The following is a 25,862-nucleotide window of genomic DNA, read 5'->3' on the forward strand; positions in this document are numbered from 1 at the left end:
TTTCAATTCTCAAATTTCTCTCGCAAGTGCCATGCAAGTGTAAATCCACCAGAGGCCGCTGTCGAATGACTGACCAACTGACCCACCCTCCTCTTTCCATAAACCCAACCGATAGCATTTCAAATAGCACCGATTGACCAGCACCCACCCACTTTCCTAAACCCAGCCAACAGTGTTTTAAAAAGCAATCCAGAAAAAGACGTTCTCAGTTATTTACTTTAGATAATTTTTTTGGATTCTGTTTTTGTCTTACCCGTTTTTTGGAACTGTTTTTGGTCAGACTTGAACCCCGTTGTCACAGTTGATTCCACCGTTCACACGGAGGTAAGGGGTCAGCAGCTAGTGCGAAAAGGAAATCATCCAAATAAGAAATGTTTAGATGGAGCAAACTGATAGATATACTGCAGTCACTTACTTTCCTTCAGCTAAGTCCCTGATTTATCAGGGGTCAATACAAAAGAATGAACCGACAATTACTCTGGCAAATGATTTATGAGGCGGATGCCCTCCAAGCTGCAACCGAGCACTGGGGGTAAAAAATTACGCAACAGTTTGCATTAATATTGAAGTTACGACTAAATCTAATAAAATTAAGTTTAGACAACAAACTATATGTTAGCCAAATATTTTCCTCTTTAATCAGAGGCATTTTTATACAGCAAAGACCTCAAATTTTTAAGTCGAGTACTCAAAAAAAAAAAGTTGTTTCAATTAGTTTTATAAATTAAAATTAAAAACAAATTCAGTGTTATGTACTTAATTACATGCACGTTTTCAAGTTTAGAACCTCAAATAAATTAAGAAATCCGAAATTGTTTAATTTTTCTTTGTTTTCTAATTTACTGTTCATGCTTGTGAGAAATACATTTAACAAAAACATTTTTAACATAAAAAAAACATATTTTTTTTTGTATTACACAGGTTTTCATTGTTTTACAAAGCAAAAACATGTACTCATCAGTGCATCAGTGTGGACTTAATATAAAACAACTCCATTAGTGTGACTTATCAATCCAATTTCTTTGGGTTACTACAAGTTAAATATTCTTTCAAAGTAACTGAAAGATATATTTAGCTTTAAATTAGCTGCATTTTTAAATGGATGTAATTATCAATATTTTCCTGTTTTGGAAACTTATTAATAAAATTATTCTGCCAACCTAAAAGTTTTAATCTAATCAGCATGTTAGAATCTTTAAGTTACAATAATGTATTGAACTATCCTGAGTTATTTTTTAGAGTGCAGAATTAGGTTTGAAAGGTAAATTTTTGTACCTTTTATAGCACATTAGGGTACAAAATTGTACTGTATAAGGACCAGTACCCTGAAAATGCTATAATATAATAAGGTACATTTTTGTACCTTCAGTGTCCACAACTTTGTTCCTTGGGATTACAAAATTATCCCTTAAATGGTACAAATGTAGAAGGTACAATTTTGTACCTCTAAATAAAGCCACTTGACCCTAAAAGATGTGTGTATATATATATATATATATATATATATATATATATATATATATATATATATATATATATATATATATATATAGCTTTACATTAGCTTAGCAAAATGTAGAACTAATCTAACAAAAAAAAAAATCTTTAAACTAAAGATATACTATCCAAAAATTTGTAAAATTTTTATAAACATGAAAAAAAATCAACAGAAACATGGAAAAAAGTATAGAATTTTGTTGAAATGTCGTTGTTTGTATTTTTTTTTTTGTTTGTTTGCAATAACTTATTTGAATTTAAATGTATTATCATTCTGTTCTTGAAGATGTTTGGTGTATATATATATATTCTATTAAGGGACTAAAGATTTATTCAAATTAAAAGGTTAAGTGAGGTATTAATAAGGTATTAAAAGGTTAAGTGAATTAAAATGGTCTCAAATTGTGACAGGCGAATGTTATTTTTACCTTGAAAAAGCTTGAACTTGACTTAGCCTGAGAGTTAACCTGCTCCAGACCAGGCTAGTTTCCAAGCATAGGTTGCCAGAGTAACTGAGCTTGAACTATTGTAAATTTGATTTATAAAACCAAATCCGCCATTAATAAACCTGACTTGCCAAAATAAGCCTGTTTTTTTCTCTAAGCTTAGTTTATAGAACAGGCCCTCGATCTTGTGCATTTTTAGCAATTCCAAATAACACTTTCACTACATATAAAGAAGACAGGTTTTAATAAAACAAATACAATTGAACAAAAAAGATGAATGAAAAAGATGCCTTTGAACAACTTGTTCCTTGTTCAGTCAAGCCCTCCTTGTTTGTCTTGTGAGTATTAGGATTGTGAAAAGAAGAACCAACATGTTCTTTATACATACTGGGACTGCAGATGAGGTTACTCGACAATAACAACATTTCAAAACTCGAAGTTCAACCCTTCTGAAACACCTGGATTTGAAACCAAAAGAATCTGGATGTCATTATCTCTCCAACATTTCCTAAATAATCACACCATAAAAATGGAGCAGGGCGAGGCAGTGGCGCAGTAGGTAGTGCTGTCGCCTCACAGCAAGAAGGTCGCTGGTTCGAACGCCGGCTCAGTTGGCGTTTCTGTGTGGAGTTGGCATGTTCTCCCTGCCTTCGCGTGGGTTTCCTCCGGGTGCTCCGGTTTCCCCCACAGTCCAAAGACATGCAGTACAGGTTTATTGGGTAAGCTAAATTGGCCATAGTGTATGACCTTGTGTGTGAATGTGTGTGTGGATGTTTCCCAGAGAGTGGTTCATTTCGCTGTGGCGACCCCGGATTAATAAAGGGACTAAACTGACAAGAAAATGAATGAATGAATGAATGAATGAATGAATAAAAATGGAGCAATGTTCTGAACAACTCAACAGCAGCAGCAGTGCTGTTTGGATAAAGATGTTGCATAGCTTTACTAAAGATCAGAGGATTTGAAGTGTACTGTATGCATGTAATAGATTTTTTATTTTTAAACACCTAAGTGATGTTGTCTGCTGTATTACTCTCATTAGAGATCATACATTCTCCTACATCCCATTCTGTTTAGTTAATTTACTTCTTTTCCCCAGAGAAAAAAAAAACAGCCAGATTAAAAACTATAAGTGTTTAAATTACAACTACAACTGTGCTATAAATGTAGCTAACTTAATTAATTATAAGCAGTATCATTAATTATTATTATTATTATCATCATTTATTTAATTTGTATTTATATATTTATGTTTTAATGCTACGAGAAGGAATTAACCTGCTCTCACAATTCACTGATGTAACAGGCATGTTTCACTTAACAAGATACAAATTCACAAATAAGTCTAGTTCATCACACACACACATCAGATTTACAGCATGTGTACTAATGTGTACTTACGGCGGTGGAATATTTGTGTTAATTTACAGAACCTACTATTATGACGATTTGCCTTTAAGCACGTCACCACGTATGCGAGTTCTCATCCAAATGAGCTGACCAGTGCAGCGTCTGTCAGAGCGCTCGACCCTGCAGAGAGAGGTACGTTTGCTGAGAGCTGGGCACAAGTGACTTTTAAAGTGAAATATTAGCTGGAATGTTTTATAAACATAGTAATGGAGTTTGAAGATATCGATTTTTAAATTTGTATTTAGCTAGACTATTTTATCCCAAACATTATAAATGCAGTTTGTGCTAAACCGACAATTTCTTCAGCCTATAAAATAGCAACATATACTTTAGACGAGAATATTGCTGTATTGTACCTGTCTTTTTACGGTGTGGGATTGTTTTTACTTAGCAGTAGATTGTAATCGGTGCCATAACTCGTTGTGTGTTCAGTATTTTCAGTTGCTGTTCAATTGAACTGTCAAGCCGAGTAGTGAAATGAATCGGCTCGCAAACCATGATTCAGTTTGAACCATTCAGTTCATGCACTTACTTACTGTACAACGCTGTGACGCTATAGCCTATATACTGTATTGCCTACTTAAACTACTGTATAGCCTACAAAAACGATATATATATATATATATATATATATATATATATATATATATATATATATATATATATATATATATATATATATATATATATATATATATATATATATGTATAGTTATTATATACAGTTGAAGTCAGAATTATTAGCCCCCTCCCTGTTTATTAATAAACAGGGAGGGGGCTAATAATTTAATTAATGGAGGGAATGTTCTTTCAACACATTTCTAAACATAATAGTTTTAATAACTCTTCTCCATCTTATATTTGTCATGATGACAGTAAATAATATTTGACTAGATGTTTTTCAAGACACTTCTATAGAGCTTAAAGTGACATTTAAAGTGTGTAAAACGATACAAATTGCACAAAGAAATTATTCTTCTATAAATAGAAATAGTAAAAATAGTAGAAATAGTTATTCTATAAATAAATTGTTACTTTACCCCGTTTAGAGCATCATTATGGGTATTTTACATTATAACTAACATGGTTCAAACAATAGATCTGCAGCATCAACAGGTTTTTGGGAAACACTTGTCTCTAAACTGTTCTTTTCCCAAACGATGCATTGTATGTTCAGCCATGAGTTATGTCGTTGCTTGGGAAACGTGCCCCAGTAATTAGGCAAGTTAATGTAAAACCATGGATTGTTCTGTAGACTATTGAAAAAACTATTTGCCTAAAGGAGGTAATAATTTTTTTCTTAAAATGGTGTTTAATCAGACATACTGTGAAATATTTTTTGCTCTGTTAAACATCATTTGGAAAAAAAAAAAAAAAAAAAAAATATATATATATATATATATATATATATATATATATTTGCAATTAAGCAATTTTTATCAGATTATATAAAATGTATAATGCATGACTATATCAAAATAAATATAATAAGGTCTGTTATGCCAAAGGATTAATCATATTGGCATGTTGGCAGGTATCCATGGGTACTAAACCAAGAGCTGCAAGTTTCATGCATGCGAGGCTATATAAATATGAGGGGTGTAATTATATTTAAATGGTACAAAAAAAACAAAAAAAAAACGAAACATGTAACACTCATGGACGGTAGCGGTAGGCTTCTCTTTTGGCATTTATAGATTTATTTTTTACCTTTCAGTTTATTATAATGATATTAATTGTTGTGCTGACATTCACATATCACTGGCTGTAGTTCAAGTCAGCTCAGACAGAGCTCTCATTGTGAGGAAGGGAATCAAAAGTGCTCTGTGTTTGTCTGTGGGCCAGATTTATGCACATTGTGGATACCAAAAGTTGTTTATTCATAAACAACTGAATCTTGAGACTAAGATATTTGATTAGAGTAAGTGCACAGGTTGCATATAAGCTGTGCTTTGACTTTTGGCTTCATTTGAGTGTACATTGTTGGTAGGTGAAGTTCCTTTATGTTTTGAATAAGTTGTGGCAGATATACTGGGATGGGAAGGTGTCAGAAAATGAAATGCAAAAGACAAGATTTTACCCAACTGAGCAGAAGTATGTGCACAAATGCGAAAGTCCTTCATCTTTTTGATGGGAGCAATGAAGAATAAAGTATACAGTTAAGCTGATTTTAAACATTTATTTTTAGGCTATATGATTACGTACACTATAAAAAAAATCTGTAAAAAAATGGACAAAAGACTGTAGGGCTTCCAGAGATATTCCGTTAAATTACGGAAAATAACCATTTCTCAAAATTACAAGTAAACTGTAAAAATACAGACCATATTCTAAGGTCAAAATTCATTAAATTACAGTTTGTTACTATTGATAATTTGCATTTAAAGTGTGAAAATAGAAAAAAGTAATTACTGACATTTTATTAATTTATTACTAGTCATTTTACAAGTCATTACTGTAAATATAAATATTTTTTGTAATTATACAGATGATTTGATGTGATTTTAAAGACTATTACTTTACAATGTAAAAAAAAAATAATAATAATAATCCGTTGTTTTACGTTTTTTTCCTGCAGCTGGGGTGCAGGAAAATACGCAAAATAACAGCTGTTAAATTACAGACATTTACCATAAAATAAGCACCCCAGCTGTATTTAAAATATTTTAAAGAATAATTAAAAAGGGGCAGATAATTGCTGTTGTCATAAAACACTGTAAATATAACTATAAGCTATAATATAGTTTAACAAATATTTTTTTAGGATATGTAGGTTAAACTCTAAAACAATTAGCTTGAATCAATACAAAACTGTTATATATCTAATTTTTAATTAATTTTATTATAATTTTTTTTAACAAATAACACATTTTGTCATTGTTTCAACAACAAAAACAAGGTTTGTAGTCATCCAAGGATGCCTGCACAACAAAGGTGAGGATCAAATAGCAGTTTATTAAGAGAATTGTCTTGCAATTAAAGGTTGAAACAGGAACAAACAGGTGCATACAGATAATCCCAAGCGTAAAGGCGGCAAAAAAAAAAAAAAAAAAAACAAAGGGGTCAAATGCGGCAAGGCAAGGGGAAATGCGTCGTAATGCTCACTAAACAGTTTAAGACTCAGCAACAATGTATCTGTGTGTGCTGAGTACAGCTCTTCTGACTGTGTGTAATTAGTCCAAATTAGGAACCTGTGTGTGTGAGGTGCATGCTGGGAGTTGTAGTTTGTTAAACTAGCATGTGTGTATTTTCTGCAGCCACTAGATCACTCGTGATCGTAACAATTAGCATAGCAACATTGTTAAAGTAGTCAAGTAAACAGTTTACAATGCATGCATTATATGCAGCCTACAAACAATAGGCTATTATTTGACATTATTAACCTCACGTTAATCTTCAAATGATGATTATATTCACTACAAACAATTTGACAGAATTTCTGTTTCCCTGTTTTTACAGGAGTAATCTATTCATTAAAATAACCTAATACCAACACATAACTGTAAATTTAATGCTAAAAAATTTTATTACAAAAGATATCTGTAAAACAAGGTGTATTTCACTGTATAATGAAAAAAAAAGAAACCTGGAAAATTCTTTTAAAAAATACAGACAATTACTTGTAAAATAACGTTTATTTTTTTACAGTGTATGTGTCTACTGTGGATTAAAAATCTCAAATGAAATTGTCTCAATCTCAATTTCATTTGTTATGATAAAATTATATAAATGTGCTGTAGGTGGAGTATTTCCTATCATTCAATTGTTAAAAAAAACATTTCTAAATATCAATTGGTCATTTAGTATATTACTTTTTCCCTTTCATAATTAATTGGTTCCTAAAGATCTCTCTATTACAAATACTGGGCCTGCCCATTGGTCATAGGACATTGCATCAGAAAAGAATACACCTAGGTTTGCAATAGTGATGCTTTGTCATGCAGCTCAAGAGTTTGCTGCAGTGCACTTTGGCATAGACATCTGCTGATTAGTTAGAATTAGAGACAGGCCTGATTTTATCCTCACAAATCCAGTGTATTTATTTTCTGACAGGGTCTGATTAGACGCTATTTGTCCTATGAGCAAATATACTCTTATACTATTTACAGTTAAATGGCAATACTGTACAGCTTCAAACACACAGGGTAACAACTAACAAGGAACTAAGCAAGGCAAAGGTGAACATAATTAGTGACTGTGTAACAAGATATAACAAGAAAATTCTAACAAAAATCCAAGTTACATAGCATAAATGTGAACTTGTCCCTGTCTCTAAAGCTCATCCCACTTCTAATTACATTCAGTCTGTGGATCAGTAAATTTTATCAAAAGATTAATTTTAAGGAACTTTAAATTTGGAAAAAATTCATTCATTTGTGGTAAAAGCTATATTCAATGTACTTATTCTCCATGCCACCATCCCAATTGCTGCTGTTTACTTGGGTTTTCCCCGGACTCTCCAGTTTTCTCCCACAGGCCAAAGACATGTAACATAAGTAAATTGACCAAACCAAATCGACACCATAGACGAGCGCTCAATCAGCAATATTTCTCTCCATAGTTACTCCTAATTTGCATTCGCATTAACAAGCGGAGGAGTTCTCAACATCCACCTGAGCTCAAACTCCCCTCTCATCCTGCAAATGAGAGGGAACCCTGGGCTCGAGGATCCTATGAGCTTAGGGCTCTCTCCCAGGACATCATACCAAACAAGCTTTATAATCAATCATCAGTTAAGTGTGAACTCTCTTGAAATGTCATGTCCACTGAGGTGGTGATACACTTTGTGTTTGTGTTTGTTTGGTATGCAGCAAAAAGGGTTCTGGGTGATAATAAAAATGCCTCCTCCAAACAATTGCCACCACAACCCAAATGAAGATGAAGTGGATTCCCTCACCAGTCCTTTGTACTTCTTGGATCAGAACTACCAGGAGCTTCAGCAGAAGTGTCTAACTGAAAGCACACTGTACAGCGATGAGCTGTTCCCTCCAGACAACAGCTCTATTGGCCTGTTTGATGAAGTGCCTCCAGAGGTGGACATGTCCCAGATTGTGTGGAAGCGGCCATCTGTATGTATAATAAACAAAGTTCTCTATGGAAATACATTTACTTGAGCATTCAACTTTTTACACATTTTCTTCCTGTCAGGAGTTGGTGTCGGACCCTAACTTAATTGTGGATGATGTGTCCAGGTTTGACTATGCACAGGGGAGTGTATTAGGTAGGTTTGAGTTCACATAGGTGAGAGAGGGGTCGAAAATAATGTTGCATGAAAGTAACAAAACAATTTTTTCAAAGCCCTGACAACATTTGCTTTCCTGGCTATAACAGCAAATTCAGCATGCAACCCTTGATGGAGCTGCAAAATATCAGCTGTTATCAGGACTGTGTTCTGCGGTTAGCTCTAAATTTCTGTTAAGCTTGGTTTATACTTCTGCGTCAAGTGATTGGCGCGACCTACGGGCCATGCAACGCACGTAGCTGTGCATTTGCACTTCTGCGCGCTGTTTCTGTTGGTCTGCATTGCTAGTTGGCAGTGAGGTGTTAATGTTCTTCTGTGTCGAGTTTTTTCGCTGGTCTTTTGTTTTTTCTGAATGCTTCCTGAATGTACAAATGGCTCAAACACGCTCATTTTGAGGCGGGAACCAGTGGACGTGCAACAACTTTAACCATGAGGTAAACACAAAACAAAACTTTCCATCTGGAGCTCCTTCACAGGGCTCCACACTTGTAAAAAGTCGCTCCATCGGGCTTGCGCAGCTCTCGGTCCCGCCCAGACTCGTCAGCGCTACCAAGCCGACTAATCACAGGGTTTGCGCTACTCGTCGTTGCGATTTTTAGTTACATTTTTTGAGAGGTGTGCGTCAATGATGCCGATGGCCACAACGTAGGGCTGTGCGTCAACGCGTAGGCTGCGCCGTAAAGCTGATTTATACTTCTGCGTCAAACGCACACGTATGCTACGAAACTCTTGAGAAACTTTAAGGACTCTATTTTGACGGTCCATGCGCAGAGCGCAAAACGCAGGGCGCAAACGCTTTCAGGGCGTGTCAGAACTCATTTTTCCAATTTAAGGACGGGAAAAAGCGATTTGCGCCGCGGTGCATGGGCTAAAAGGGTTGAGTTTATTTTCTTAATGAGTTATAGGTGTGTTTTGAGAATAAACCAATTAGAGTCTCATCTCCCATTACCTTTAAGAGCCAGCTGCGTCTCACCAAGAGCGCATTCGCTATTTACAGGACGTAAAGTAAGTCTAAGTGGAAAAACTGAGCATTTCACAAGCAAACAGTTAACAGAAAACTGTTAAACAGAGCATCTACTGCGTGAGAATGAGAGATAATGGAACTACTTTAACTTTCGCTCTTGGATAGGGAAACCTTTATGCACAGACATCAACTAGCCTATAAATAAATAATTTTGTTTGTTAAGCGCAAATATTCGTTTTAAAACTATTTCTAAATTCAGTTCTAATTTCTAGCAAACGAATAAATGAACAATAATGACCAAGTGTGGTCAAAATACTGAGTTATTTCAAAATACATCTGCCATGCCCCATATGGTTTAAAACCTGACAGGTGGGCAAATCTAAGCTTGTTTTTAACAAAACAAATATAAACATGGATATAATAAATAATACTGCTAATAATAATAACATTATACAAAAGCAAATTGTTATGAATGAACTGAAAAAGCCTCCCGAGATGAAGAAGACATAAAAGCAGTGATTTTTCATGTTTATGTAGGCTAGAAAATAATATGTTTTGTAATATTTTAATCCTTTATATTTATATCCTATATCTGTTCTTATTATATCCTATATATATATATATATATTTATATATATATATATATATATATATATATATATATATATATATATATATATATATATAAATATCCTTAATATTTACATTTTTTCATATGTAAAGATATTTGCCTATTGCTCTCTTGTGTGTATTAAGCAGTGTGTAAGTGAGGCGCAACTCTGCGCCGGAGTTTAGACCGGGTTAGTTTTGGTCTAATGAAAACTCTATTATAGATTCTCAAAATAGCAACGCGCCAGCGATCCGCCTCGTGACGCCTTCCTTTTTAGACCAGAACGCCTATGGGCGCACATATGAGCGCTAATGCATTTGCTATTTAAACAGCGTAGCGCAACACCTCAAAACGACTCTTGCGCCAAGCTGAAACTACCAAAACACTATTGCGCCGCGTCTTGCGCCACACTGCGCCGGGTGTATGATAGGGCCCTAAAACTGCAATCACTGTTTTCTCATACCTTTGAGTAGCATTTACAACAGGTAGTTTTTACTCTACTTGCACTACATTTTTTGGTAAGTAATGGCCAAATCATACTTTGACTGTATGATTTTTTTTGGTCCTGAGTCATTGTTTGTTTTCTTTAAATATCTTGCGTTTCTTCATAAAAATGAAAAGCCGTGAAACTTGCTTAATAATATACATTTGAAGTCAGAATTATTCGTCCCCCTGTTTATTTTTTTCCCCAATTTTTGTTTAACGCAGAGATTTTTTCAACACATTTCTAAACATAGTAGTTTTAATAACTAATTTCTGATAACTGATTTATTTTATCTTTGCTATGATGACAGTAAGTAATATTTGAAAATAGCTTAGATGGGCTAATAATTTTGACCTTATACTGTTTTTTTTAAAACTGCTATTATTCTAGCCCAAAATAAATCAAATACAACTTTTTCTAGAAGAAAAAATAGTATCAGACATACTATGAAAATGTCCTTGCTCTGTTAAACATCATTTAGGAAATATTTGATATTAAAAAATTAAATCAAACTCAAATTCAAATTTAGTAATTCTGACTTCAACTGTACACTATATTACGTCTGACTTATTCTATAAGTATTCCAGTTATGTAAATATGTATTTTTCTAAAGGAAATTGTTGGTTCTTGGCTTCGATCGGGGCTCTAACTTTTGAGAAGGACATCATGAAACAAGTCCTGCCAGCTGAACAGTCATTCACCAAGGATTATGCTGGGATTTTTCATTTCAGGGTGACATATTATTTTTTGTCATACTACAATGAGCTCAAAATAGTTTGCTTGGTTTCTATTATATTTTCCACCATGTTTGTTTGTCCTACAGTTCTGGCGGTTTGAAAAATGGATTGATGTTGTTATTGATGACCAGCTTCCAACTATTGATGACGAACTGCTTTTTGTGTGTTCAAAAACGTCGAATGAGTTTTGGCCTGCCTTACTGGAGAAAGCTTATGCCAAGTAGTATTTGAAAGAAGCAATGTTCTGCATTTTTCATCATCCATCAACAGGTTTAAAAGACTCAAGTACATTTGTCTTTACAGGGTGTGTGGGTCCTATGCTGACTTGAACGCTGGCTTCATTTCTGAGGCCCTAATGGACTTCACTGGTGGGACGCATATGTATTACACACTGAGTTCAGCTCCTGCTGACTTGTGGAAAATCATGGAATGTGCATTTATATCAAAGACGCTTATTGGTTGCGGTTCCAATTCAGAGGTAAGAAAGAAATGTTTCTTAATCTTTCTTTTTCTTCTCTTAAAGGAATGTAATAGATTGATTATAAATTATACATATTGTACAAAATATACATGACCCATATAGAAAGGTAAGGTATGCAAAGGCTCATTTGGACAAGCCTGAATCATTTTGGAAAAATTTACTGTGGACAGATGCCACAACCATAGGTGATTTGCATGATGGAAGAAGAACACAGCATTCCAGGAGAAGAACCTGCTCCCTACTGTAAGATATGGTGGAGGGTCCATCATGTGTGGCAAGCACAGGTACTGGAAACCTTGTCAGAGTTAAAGGTGGCATGGATTCCACTCAGTATCAGCAGATTCTGAAGAACAATGTTCTGGAATCAGTCAAGAGGCTGAAGTTATGGCAAGGTTGGATGTTTCAGCAGGACAATGACCCAAAGCACAGTTCCAGATCTACCAAGGAATTGATGCTCAGACATGATAGAATGTCCTAGAATGGCCATCCCAGTCCCCAGACATAAACATCAATAAAAATCTATGGATTATTTTGAAACGGACCATTCACGCTCTGCACCCATCAAACCGCACTGAACTGGAGAAATTTTGCAATGAAGAATGCTCTAAAATGCCTTCACTGCAAAAATTATTTTCTTACTTAGATTTTTTTTTGTCTTGTTTCTAGTCCTAATATCTAATAATTAGTCTAGTTTTCTAGACAAGCAAAACATTAAGTCTTTTTTAAAGAAATAATATGCCACAATCAAGTGAGTTTTTCCTTAAAAAAAGCTAAATAATCTGCCAATGGGATAAGAAAAATATTCTTATGCCAAAAGAAAAAACAAGATTATTTTGCTTACCCTATTTTTCTCACCCCATTTAACTAGAAAAAGCAAGAATTCAGGCACATCCTTGGCTGTAAGAAGTGTCTACAGGCTGTTATTTCAGCAAAAGGTGGCTGCACAAAAGAGTAATGTCATTATTCTGTTGGGGTGCGCAAATTTTGCACCTGTCTGTTTTTGTTAGGACTTAAATTCCATTGCATCTGTTGATTAAATAAATGTTATGTCAGAACTGAAATGTTACTTTTTCACTAGGGTATAAAATATATCCAAATTAATTTTCTGATTTGGAAGGCCAACAGGCTATAGCTTGCAGTTATGAACATTATCAGGGGTGGCCCAACTTATGCATAAGACTATGTGAGTGTGTGTGCATGGATTGCATCATTGGTTGTGCAGAGAGGTGGCTGCCCATGACCAAGATTGAAAACCACTGTATTAAGTGTTTTATTTAAGTAAATAAATGTAAGATAGTTTGGATTACATGTAGACACTTTTCTTTAAACAATAGCGACCTGGCTCTAAGTGTTGTCCAAACTGTATTACTAATAGTAGTATAGAGCTAATAATATGCCAAAACAATCTGAATTTGTATTGTGTTCATTTGAATTATTGACAATTGTAATTTAATAAATCTGAATGTTTTGAAATTTGAATTTCTTAATTTGACTTTCTCATTTTGAATTTAAATTGCATAACTTAAATATTGAAAATCTGAAATTTAAGACCACTGAATTTTTCAAGGCAGCTTTTTTTTTTATAGATGCATTTTCAAACTTCAGATATTCTTGTTTTCTGAATTCCTAGACTGCAGATATCCAGTTTGTAAAAATACAGTTTCAAATTTTCAAGATAAAGAACTTCAAAACATCAAATTTAATATTCTAAAATTCAAAACCAGAAATTCAGATCAACAGGGAAGAGGAAAAATTCTAATTCAAAACATTTTTAACAGCTTAAAAAAATCTGATTTATTAAATTACAGTTGTCATTCATTCATTCATTCATTCATTCATTTTCTTGTCAGCTTAGTCCCTTTATTAATCTGGGGTCGCCACAGCGGAATGAACCGCCAACTTATCCAGCTAGTTTTTACGCAGTGGATGCCCTTCCAGCTGCAACCCATCTCTGGGAAACATCCACACACATTCACACACACACTCGCACTCACACACTACGGACAATTTAGCCTACCCAATTCACCTGTACTGCATGTCTTTGGACTGTGAGGGAAACCGGAGCACCCAGAGGAAACCTACGCAATCGCAGGGAGAACATGCAAACTCCACACAGAAACGCCAACTGAGCTAAGGCTCGAACCAGCGACCCAGCAACCTTCTTGCTGTGAGGCGACAGCACTACCTACTGCGCCACTGCTTCGCCCTTATTTAAGAAATTAAAAGAGAGAAGTCTTATATGTACAGTATATCACCATACTGTTTTTGCTTTTTCAGAATTAAATGTGTGAAATTAATAATAATAATAATAATAATAATCTGTCAATCATAAATCTGCTGTAGGCAACCAGCAAGTAGCTGTTATTACAAGCTTCCATTTGTTGTTGTTGTCTTCAGGGTTCACCTGAAGAAAATGAGTTACTGCATGGCATAATTGCAGACCATGCTTACACTGTGACCGGGGTATTTGAGGTAAGGCTGTCTGTTTGCGTATTTTGTGTGCTTATTTTGGGCTACACAATTGTGTGTCTTAACCATAGTCTTATTATGTTGGTCATACTTACCATGGTAGTTCAGAAATTAAACCTGTATTAAACTCTGCCTTAAACTCAGAGTAAACATACAGGAAAAACACTAAAGTAACCATGCCTTTCAGCTTGCTTCTACTAGTCTTAGTGGTATTTTATGAAGTTTTTTATCAAGTAAAGTTGTTTTACTGCCAAAATATTCTGTTCACCTGGAAACTACAGTGAATTGTACGTAAATTATTGGCAAGTTTTGTGGAAAGTGGGCTGAGGTACTAGTTCCAGGTTACTAGGCCCCTTTTTAATACTCTTATAACATCTGGCTTTGAACAACAGGTAATAAGTGAGGAAAACCCAGTTCAGCTGGTGAGACTGTTAAATCCATGGGGTGAAGAAGAGTGGCAAGGAGACTGGAGTGATGAGTAAGTGCTGTAAAAAATGTCACTTCACAAACAAAGTAGTAGGATTTACACTGAATGTACGCATGTGTTGGTCATTTATTTTCAGGTCACCTTTGTGGGAGACGGTTTGTGAGGAGGCCCGCAAATGTTGCCGTGAAGTTTTAAATGATGGGGAGTTCTGGTGAGCACAACGTGTTGAGTACTGTCACGTGTCACGTCATCTCTCCCTTTATTAAAAAATGACTTCCTCATTTACAAAGTACTACATCCCATATTGACTTATTTACACACATCTTTGCTGCAGGATGTCGATGGAAGACTTCACCAGACTTTTTGAAAGCATAGATATCTGCTGTCTCTGTCCTGATTTTCTGGATGGTTCCTCTGATTGCCACTGGACCTCCAAACGCCATTTTGGCAGATGGAATGCAGAGAAATTCATGTATAATACTTTCATACACCACCTTACAGCTGGTGGTGACATCATTAAGACAGGTACTATTATTCAGTGCAAACACATGCGGTTTTGTATAAAGCGCTAACATATCAATCAGTTCCAGTGTGGTGAAATGACAAAAGGCTATTAGTTCTACACAATACAGCCAAGATCAGATTTGATTCAGTAAACAGATTTACTCTCTATAGCAATTTATAAATGTAATTATTCTCAGAAATAATGCCATTTTTATTGTTCAAAATCTGTCTTTAGCAAAGCATACAGAACAGTATTTTGCAAAATACCAACAGCACATCAACGAAATTCTTTTATTTTGTGAAAAAAATAGCTATAAAAATTAGAGAAAGCAGCTTGAAAAATCTGAAGGCTACAAATTTATTGAGAGTTTAGAGACCCTTGGCTTGAGTTACTTTGAGTTTCTCTTCTGGAGATTTTCAATCAGGTTTAGGTCAGGACTCTGGTCTGCCAATTCGTTATTTCAATGTTATAAGCTTCCCAATTTGCTGCGTGATGGATATTATTGTCCTGCATTAAATCTTTGGACTGATTGGACAATGAACGGTGACAGGGAATTGCATGTTGCCAAAGGAGCAGTTGCAGTGCTGAACCGATTGCCCATGTCTTCTTACACATTTTTCTTTTGTGGATGATCACCCTTATTGGGGACTTAAATGAGTTAATGACATAGTAACAGTGTTGGACAAAGTAAATCAGGTGTGTGAATACACTTACAGAGGTAGAAATATAAAGTTCTTCTTTTCAATATTAGTTGATAAGCACTTGATTTTTATTTTAGTAATACAAGTAAAAGCACTTACTGGTGAATGTTTATTTTGCAAGAAAATGTAATTAATGAAAAATTGTCAAGTGAAATTGTCAAGTCAAGTGAAAACATGGGAAACCACAATAATGTAAAATCAGTGAATTGTTTACTGCAGACTCACTTTGAACTGATCATTTGAATCAGCAAGTTATTTATTGGGGAGACTCACTCTGAATGGATCATTTGAATCAGTATATACTGACAATACTGGCTGTTCTCGGAAGAATGAACTCAGGAGAAGTCAAGTCACATGACCTTTACGTGTTTTTAATGGAAAATTATTTAAACATCACAGCATTCATACAACGATTTATTGTTTTTCCCCTTTTCAAAACATATATATTTAAATTAAACTGATTTTAATAGGAGCTTCATCAAATAAACACCCTTAATGTGTTTATTAAGATTTTCTTGGTAATGTTTAGATTCACCGTCTCATTTAGGGAAACTCCTGAGATAAATAAGTTTTATCTCAGAACTTAAATAATGAATCTATATAACATTCTGCTCTTCCCACCTCCAGTCGCAATGACTTCTGGAACTCCTAGAGAGTTCGGTGCCCAAGTCTGCATCCATGCTTCCTCGATATCAGGAAAACATCCAGGAAGTTTCATGCATCCTCTCTTCTTGCGGTCTTGAGTATTGGAACTGAACTTTGGCAGTTCATGATGACATTAAACGAGAACACAAAGATGCAAGACAACTGAAGAACACATATTGAGAAACAGCCTCAGTCTGAACAGTTCATTTGAATCAGTGAATCATTTGCTGGAGATTCATTCTAAATGGATCATTTGAATCAGTGAATCATCCTTCAATTGAAATAAAATTTCTTCTTAAAAGGTAGAATGTTTTGTTTTGGAATGTAGTGAAGTAAAGGTTTCCTTCTCTCTATTTGCCTCTCGATTCAAGATTTCCTTAGTAGCCGTTCACAGAGAGTCAAGGTAGGGCACCATGTCTCTCCAGCACTCAGCCTTAGTAAAGGCTCCGCACAGGGATGTTAGCTGAGTCCCTTACTGTACACTCTTTATACACACGACTGCACTCCCTTCCATTCAAGTAATTATATCCTGAAGTTTGCGGATGATATTGCAGTGGTCGGGCTCATCACGGATGGAGATGAGACCGCATACAGAGATCAAGTAAATAAACTGGCTTTATGATGCAGTGATAATAACTTGGCCCTCAATACCCTAAAAACAAAGGAAATCATAGTGAATTTCAGAGGTAACAGACCAGTTTCTCTGCCCATACAAATACAAGGGGACTGTGTGGAGATTGTCAGTAATTTCAAGTATTTGCATCTGTACCACAACATATCATGGAAAACCAACACTACAGCACTGGTCAAAAAGGCACAGCAGCGACTCTAAGGGTGCTAAAAATAACAACTTAGCCCAAGAACTGCTAGTGTCCTTTTACGGATGCACCATTGAAAGTGTGCTGTCATATTGCATCCCTGTGTGGTATGCCAGTTGCACTGCCCAGGAAACAGCTTCTCTCCAAAAGGTTGTCAACACAATGAGATTAAAAAAGGCTCGCAGCTAAAGCAGAGCATGCAGCATCCTGAAGGACTCGTCTCATCCAGCATACCATCTATTTCAAATGTTACTTTCAGGGAGACGATATAGGACCATAAAAACTAAAACAAACAGATTAAAAAATAGTACATATCCAAGGGCTGTTGCAATAATGAATGGACATTAAATCGAGGGTGTTTCTGGCCAAAATTATTTTAATCTTACTCACTTTTTAACCTGCTGCTAGGAAATGCACTTGCCACTTTATACGCACATCATACGCACTTTTAGTATTGTATTGTTACTCCTTCAATGATTAATTATTGTTGCCACTTTATCTTTTTATCTCTTGTTATTATTGTTGTTGCTTTAGATAAATAGGACTGCACTGAAGGGAAAGGCAAATGTAAATTTCGTTGTATTTTATATAGTAACAAAGATTCTGATTCTAAAATAAAAATGCTTTTGAAAAAAGTGCTTAAAACATGTATACACATGCAATATTTTAGAATTCATATTTGCAATGATAAAATTCTCTTGCAAAATCTGTGAAAACTGGACAGTTTGGTTGTCAGATAAATTTTGTCATAATTAAAGAAATTACCACCTGGTGCAGATGAACACCTGTAACTGTCTGTGAGAAAAAGCGTTCCCTAATTTCGATCAGTGTTCTTTTTCAAAGGCCTCATTTAATTTTATTAAACTGTGCTTCAGAATTTTTGATGAAAAAATATTATAAAAAATGTTCTTTTACTATAGTTTTGACAACTTCAATGGGAGAAAGCAATGTCGTTGAATTTTTTCAAATTGTGGGTTGTTCTCTGTCTTTGATCACCACTGTATATATCAGGCATGTACCGTACAAGTAAGCCAGATACAATGTAAAATTAATGCATTAAAAACTAATATTACAAGCCTTTATTTATTGTGTTACAGAGACCTTCTGGAAGAATCCTCAGTTTCGGGTGACAATTGACGAGCTGAATGAGGATTGTGCTAGTGGGCAGCGCCCTGAAAATATACTGGTGTCCCTGATGCAGAACCATGAGAAGAGAAACAGAAATAGCCAAGAAAATTATGACATTGGCTTTTATGTCTTTGAGGTTAGTATTGGCAGACAGAGTGATGCATATTTACGCACAGTACGTAAAGATACCCAGTTGTAAACAGTCTATAGATAACACTGAACATGACATAGCAATATGTAAACTTGATTTAGATAGCACTTTAATAATGAATCTATATAAAATTCTGCTCTTCCCACCTCCAGTCGCAATGACTTCTGGAGTTCGGTGCCCAAGTCTGCATCCATGCGTCCTCTATATCAAGAACACATCCAGGAAGAATCATATTCTTCTTTAACATTTTCCCAACTAAGAGAACAAGGACTTGTTTCACAGTATTATACTTTTTCTTTTCTTAATAGTTAAACTTCTAAGGTATATTTTATCAGCCCCCACAAGAAATGAGAGTCTTAGGGTGCTTTCACACCTATGAATCGATTCATTTGTTCCGAAACAGAGATTAAATTTGTTACATTATTGCTCATTGTTCTTGGTGCGGTTCCCTTTCACACTGCAAAGTTTCTAAATGGACCAAAAGAGCTAATACAAGTCACATGTGAGTAAACTCTCCTCACATTGGTCAGAGTTTCACAGTTTATTTTGCAGAGTGCGATATGGCTGTGTTTCGGCACTGGTGGGGGCACAACGCACTATATGTATAATATATTTATATATATATATATATATATATATATATATATATATATATATATATATATATATATATATATATATATATATATATATATATACAGTTGAAGTCAGAATTATTAGCCCCCTTTTGATTTTTTTATTCTTTTTTAAATACTTCCCAAATGATGTTTGACAGAGCAAGGAAATTTTCACAGTAGGTCTGAAAATATTTTTTCTTCTAGATAAAGTTGTATTTGTTTTATTTTGGCTAGAATAAAAGCAGTTTTGAATTTTTTTAAAACTGTTTTTGGGACAAAATTATTAGCCCCTTTAAGCTATTTTTTTTCGATAGTGTATAAAACAAACCATCGTTATAGAATAACTTACCTAATTACCCTAACCTGCCTAGTTCACCATATTAACCTGGTTAAGCCTTCAAATGTCACTTTAAGCTGTAAAGAAGTGTCTTGAAAAATATCAAGTAAAATATTATTTATTGTCATCAAGATAAAATAAATCAGTTATTAGAAATAGGTTTTTAAAACTATTATGCTTAGAAATGTGCTGAAACAATCTTCCCTTCATTAAACAGAAATTGGGGGAAAAAATACACAGGGGCGCTAATAATTCAGGGGGGCTAATAATTCTGACTTCAACTATACTATATATATATATATATATATATATATATATATATATATATATATATATATATATATATATATATATATATATATATATATATATATATATATATAACCACTCACATGCCAGGACCACACAAAGGAACAGGATGACAATATAATACCAGACAAAGAACTAATGAAACTCATGAGTATAAATGTACTAGATATGATTAAACTGAATACATACAGGGGTGTGACACAGGTAGAACTAATAAAACGAACGAATGGCGGAAAAACTGAACAAAGGAATCACATGACAATAACAGATCCCACATGGACCACTTGACAGGCAAACGAAAGGATTGTGACATATTCAGCTGAAATCTAGTATCTTGCAAAATATCAAGTAAAACATGATATCATCATGGCAAAGACAAAAGAAATTAGTTATTAAAAAAATAATCATGAATGTATTTGTTTACCCAAAATGAAAATTTACTCATCCTGAAGTGGTTAGTTTGAGTTAATATATGAATTTTTTTTTAATACAAAATGATATATTACAGTGTCAAATTTATATATTCCATTGTCAAACATTGTGGTTACAGGTTTTCAAGATTTTTCAAAATAACTTCCTTTGTGTTCAATATAAGAAACTCAAACCTGTTTGTGACCTTAAAGATAAGTAAATGATTTAAAAACTTTGGTTGAGCTGTCTCTTAAATGTTGTCTAGTGTTCATTAACCTTTTAAAAGTTGTTATTCTCCTAACATTTCTTTTGAGTTTTGTCCATTATCCATTTATCTCATTCATGATCATCGTTCTACTGTTATTTATCTTTTACAGATACCATTAGAGGCAAGTGAAATTACTCCAAATTACAATTCAAGAAATATTGTTGATGTATATTGTTTTTAAATACACAAAGACACACTTCATTTTCTTTTTTTTTTTTTTAGATGAGACATCAGAATGAGAGGTTTGCGATGGAGTTTTTCGCTGACCGAGAGCCTGTGGCACACACTGATGATTTAGTTTGGTTGAGAGAGGTGATGAAATTCTTCAGACTGGAGCCAGGGGAGTACCTGATCGTGCCCTGCACAAAGAATCCTGGCGAGACTGCCTCCTTCGTCCTGTCTGTCTTCTCAAAGCATGAAACACACTTAGAGTACGTTATTAGTTTTATTATACTGTATGATAAAAACACATACGTCTCATTGCTTTGTGATATAAAGTTCTTTTCTATCCAACAGGCAAATTCAAGAGACTACTGAGTAGAATGGAGAAGTTATTAGGAGAGGGTGCAGGGCAGAGCCAGCACTGGGCTGCGTTCCACTCCACTTTTAGAAACGAGTTCCCTCGGGGGAATCCCTAGCTCAATTTTGAAGTGCATCCTACTTCATCAAGTGAAAGAAGAAAGCTTACATGGACATACCCTTGATCCCTCGAATTTGACCAAGGGAGCAAGTCAGCTTTTGCATGTCCACTCCAGCACCTATATGTCCTAGAATGCAATGCGATTGTGACTTCACAACAGTGTAGTTCCTATATGCTCAAGGGTTTAGGGAAGGGGTGTCCAAACTCGGTCCTGGAGGGCCGATGTCCTGCATAATTTAGTTCCAACCCCAGTTAAACACACATAAACCAGCTCATCAAGCTCTTACTAGATATAAACTTCCAGGCAGGTGTGTTGAAGCAAGTTGGAGCTAAACTATGCAGGACACCGGCCCTCCAGGACCGAGTTTGGACATCTCTGCTGTAGGGATATCCATTTAAACCCATACAGATGTTCCACCAGTAGTGAACACTTGTGTGACGTAATCAATGATTATAGGTACATCAGAAGGAAGGACATGGAGTGATGGGTATAAAACAATGGACTAGAATGCAGCCCCAGCCCTTAAAGGGTCACGAAACACCAAAACACATTTTTTTGAGCTGTTGACAGTCATATATGTGTCCCACACTGCTAAAAACACTATTAGAACACCTATATTTCACTAAAAAGTGTAAATTGGTTGTTTTTGCGTTATTTCAAGCAAATTCGTACTTCTAATTTTTGAAGTCCACCATTTAATGATTTGGCAAATAATTCGACTACAGATGTCCATGTAAACACCATCACTTTCTCCCGTGTGTGTGTGTGTGTGTGTGTATGTGTGTATTTTGACTCTGAAACTCGCGTGTGCTCAAATAGACACTCCCACACCCTCCCACTTTAGTTCCTCCGACACTCCCCCTAAACAGAGCTGGACACGCCCACTTTTCTGACTTTTTCCAAAGTAGAGGTGTGAAAACACCCTGCTGAAACGAGGGGGTTTCATGGCCCTTTAAAGGGTCACAAAACACCAAAACACATTTTTGAGCTGTTGACAGTTGTATATGTGTCCCACACTGCTAAAAACACTTTTAGGACACCTATATTTCACTAAAAAGTGTAAATTGGTTGTTTTTGCGTTATTTCAAGCAAATTCGTACTTCCGGTTTGAAACAGATTTTTGAAGCTGCGTCACGGTCATGACATAATAGCCTGTATTCCAGCGTGCAGACTGGATGTCTGTGCCAGAGTGTGTCTTATTGCGTCTTACAGTGTGATGCATTAATGCATGAGTAAAGCTTGGTTCAAACCAATCAGCGCGCTCTATTGTGCAACTTCATTAATATTCATTACTGTCACAGTGTAGACGGCAGAGTCGCCACGTTGTATTGGCAAAACAAGCGTGAAGTGTTGCTTTTATAGTTTGCTGCAGTTAAGTTTCGTTTTCATTTTTTCTCTGTGAGAGCGCAGCTGGAGTCACGTGTGGATTAACAGTGTACGCGACGCACGACAACAATAACTTACGTGTCTAAGGAGGATTATTGTTAACCTGAGAGCTGTTCTCATCTGCAAACGCTGAGATCCGGATTCGCTTGTAGTCTTCTCTTAATAAAGATGCAGCTCTAGTTGCTGGTGATTGTCCTGTCTCTACAGAATTGGTAGGTGAGCGACCAGTGCTCTTTGTTTATTCAGTTTGTTCGTATCTAACAAACTATTGCACCGAGTGTAAACATGTTAGCACCACAACCAAACTTTAACCTCGTGTAGGATTTTTACCGCATTTAGTGACCGGAATAACACACGCGGCTTTCTGACGCTACCTGCCATGTGTATCTAAGTTTCCGGGAAATGCAGAGTTTTTTTTCTCTCATTCGCCGTGCGGTATCAAACATTGTGTAACCCGCACGATATAGAAACCAAGGAGATTACAATATTATACTATCAACTTTGGACCAAGTTATCAGAAGTTTAAGTTCGCTCTGGAGCCAACTTTGCAGCAAGACAAGGGAAATGATGACACAAGACAGGAATTTTTGTATCAAAATATATATGATTTATATTGTAAATATTAGTGAGAAATGAAATAAATTAAATAAAATAACAAACTAATTATTCTCAAATTTGGACTTTGAAATGTATATTTCCCCAAATATAAAGTAATAAAATAAAATAAAGGCTTTTCACACTACGTCAAGTGTTTTCTTCACAAAAACAAAATGTAAAAGGTAAATATAAACAACTTCAGCACTCCTCAGGTAAATAAGACTATAGTAATAATTGAAACACTTCAATTAGGAAAAAAAACGGCTAGAAAATTGAACCCAGAAAATAATTTCTTGTCAGATACCAAAGTGATTCGGCAAAATGATTCACTAGTCCATCAAACAAATATGATTGATCACCTGTTTGGTTGTGAAATGTTCAAGTTCAGTTCAATAAACTCAAATGTTTATAATGCACCCGTTGCAGTGTTTTGTTTTAACACTGATTAGTAGCTCAGTTCCAGAAAAATAGAACTAAATATGACTCTGGCTTCCAGTCGTTCCTGTGTCCGATAGACGATGGAAAATATAAACTCAAATTTCCTACCAATCAGATGAATTGGGCAACACGAAATATTGGTTCCATAAAACCGGGCGGCTCGCCAGTTTCCACCAACAGCGAATGTCCTCCAAGATGGCAGAAACAAGAATACTTTGGACTTCTAGAACTCCACACTCCAAATGTCAGGTGTCAGGATCACGAACAGAGAAGATGGAAAACCAAAACAGAGGAAAAGAACACACAAAAAAAAAAACCCAACCTTGAAAAGACAAGGTGGAAAGGCACCATTAATTTCCATTCACCTTTCAACAATGAATATAAATCAGTGCATACAAACAGTTCTCACATAAACTTAACCAATTTAAATAAAATAGGATAAATGTACAATAAAGTATCAACTCTCATATTAAACCACATTATCTTCACTACAATTGCAATTTCGTATTTGTATATAGCTATTAAACTGAAAAAACATCTTAATAGATGCACTCACATTCTGTTAGCATGCTAGTTTAAGCACACGGTTAGCAAAACACATGTGAGCCATTTGCACATGCTAAAAGAGCACATGGACAACTGCAGATGTCCGTTTGTAACACTAATACACTCCCCAAAAACATTTAAACTGCAGATTTGCTCTTAATCCACACTTAGATTCACATTAATGTGCATTTTAACCATTTAACATACATTCAGACTATATTTATGAACCATTTACACCATAAATGACTTATAACAATCACTTTTAGTGAAATACAATAATATAAAATTCACTCACCAAGAAATATAGTAGTTATAGTTGAAGGAAAAATCACTTATGAACCAAAAAAAAAAAATACAGCCTAATCAGATCTGTGCTTCAGACGATTCCTGTCCTTGGTCCAAACGCGATTGGGGGTTTGAGTACGGACAATAGTATATTACAGCAACTAAATCAAGTTTCAACTGCTTGTCTTACTTCTAATTTCTCAAATTTTACAGCTATACAATACGCGGGCCGCGAGCTCGCTTCAGCTGTTCATGTTTCTCTCGTTTCACTCCTCTCTCACGCTGTGATTCTGCCTCTCTCTCAACTCAACGCGCGCAGATGACGTCATTACGGGAGGCGGAGCTAGTATTTTTTTCACTCGCAGTTAAATAGATGCATTTAATTTTATCTGTATTCTACGATTATATAATGTTTCTTTTTTTCTTTTTGATAACATTGTGACTATTACAAAATACAAATAAAATTATTTTACATGTACTCCAGTTATTGTTCTTATTTATTTATTTGGTTAAAGGGCTTAATAAGGACTACAGTAACCTGGGTTACACCCTCCCCTCTCGAATACATGCAAGTCCCTTTGCATTGCACAGCAAACAGTATTCACAGATGACGCACTGGAGCAACAACTGACTTCTCTAAAGAAGAACAGAGAGCTGTATCAAGGCCTTGTAACAAAGACTGTATAACTAAGGTAAGTGGATTCCCTAACTGGGGATATTCAAACTTCTTGGGAGGCCGTCGCTCCCTCTGTGATCGTCTGAGTAAAATATCATCTGGTTCATTACAAGTGGGTTGCTCATTCTGCAAAATTTCAGTATGTCCCACATTGCTGGGTATCAGATTTTGTTCAGTTTCCCACTCAAAACTATCTGGCACATTTTTGGCTGTTTGATCAGGGGACTCACTCCAAAGCTCTGAGGATTGCTCCAACTCTGAGTTTTTCTCAGTCAGGACAAATGGCACAGTGTTACTTGACTCAAGTGCATTGGAATTTTTTTCTACTTCAATTAACTCATTTGTTTCTTTTTCCACAGGTTCCACACCAGGTAAGTGTTTCTTTGCAGGTTCTTCTGGATTACTTACTACAGATTCCGGAACAGACACGTCTTCCACAGCAGGATCGAGGACTGTTAAGCTAACACCAGACTCCCCAACTGGTATGTACTCAGGACCAACAATAATTTGAGTTTCAAAACTTAATGTTCCTTCAGGCACATTACTGACGATGTGTTCCTCCTCAGATTCTGAGTTTTCGGAAATTAAGTCTGATTCCTGAATCTCATTGTTAAGGGAAAATCTGGTTAGAGGCTT

At 35.3% G+C, this 25,862-nt stretch overlaps 1 protein-coding gene across 5 annotated transcripts; it reads left to right on the top strand.

Annotated features, from left to right (window-relative positions):
• The first annotated feature begins 2,824 nt into the window (after positions 1-2,824).
• si:ch211-202f3.4 lies at positions 2,825-23,697 on the top strand. 5 transcript variants are annotated; one of them, XR_015513776.1, is made up of 14 exons: positions 2,825-3,485; positions 8,165-8,422; positions 8,502-8,574; positions 11,267-11,385; positions 11,477-11,610; positions 11,694-11,868; positions 14,269-14,343; positions 14,733-14,818; positions 14,904-14,978; positions 15,102-15,292; positions 18,534-18,704; positions 20,880-21,088; positions 21,174-21,505; positions 21,640-23,697. XR_015513776.1 is itself a non-coding variant. In XM_087291048.1 (14 exons), the coding sequence occupies exons 2-14, from the start codon at positions 8,192-8,194 to the stop codon at positions 21,196-21,198; spliced, it is 1,572 nt and encodes a 523-aa protein (XP_087147174.1). In that variant the 5' UTR covers positions 2,825-3,485; positions 8,165-8,191; the 3' UTR covers positions 21,199-23,697. The 5 variants fall into 5 exon arrangements, 2 of the variants coding, with proteins under 2 accessions (XP_087147174.1, XP_087147173.1); XR_015513777.1 differs by having other exon boundaries at positions 21,174-21,411; positions 21,656-23,697; XM_087291048.1 differs by adding an exon at positions 20,767-20,778 and having other exon boundaries at positions 18,534-18,700; positions 21,174-23,697.
• Positions 23,698-25,862: the final 2,165 nt, after the last annotated feature.

The sequence above is a fragment of the Danio rerio genome, chromosome 17 (assembly GCF_052040795.2).
Source record: "Danio rerio strain M-AB ecotype USA chromosome 17, GRCz13ab, whole genome shotgun sequence".
NCBI classification, from domain to species: Eukaryota; Metazoa; Chordata; class Actinopteri; order Cypriniformes; family Danionidae; genus Danio; species Danio rerio.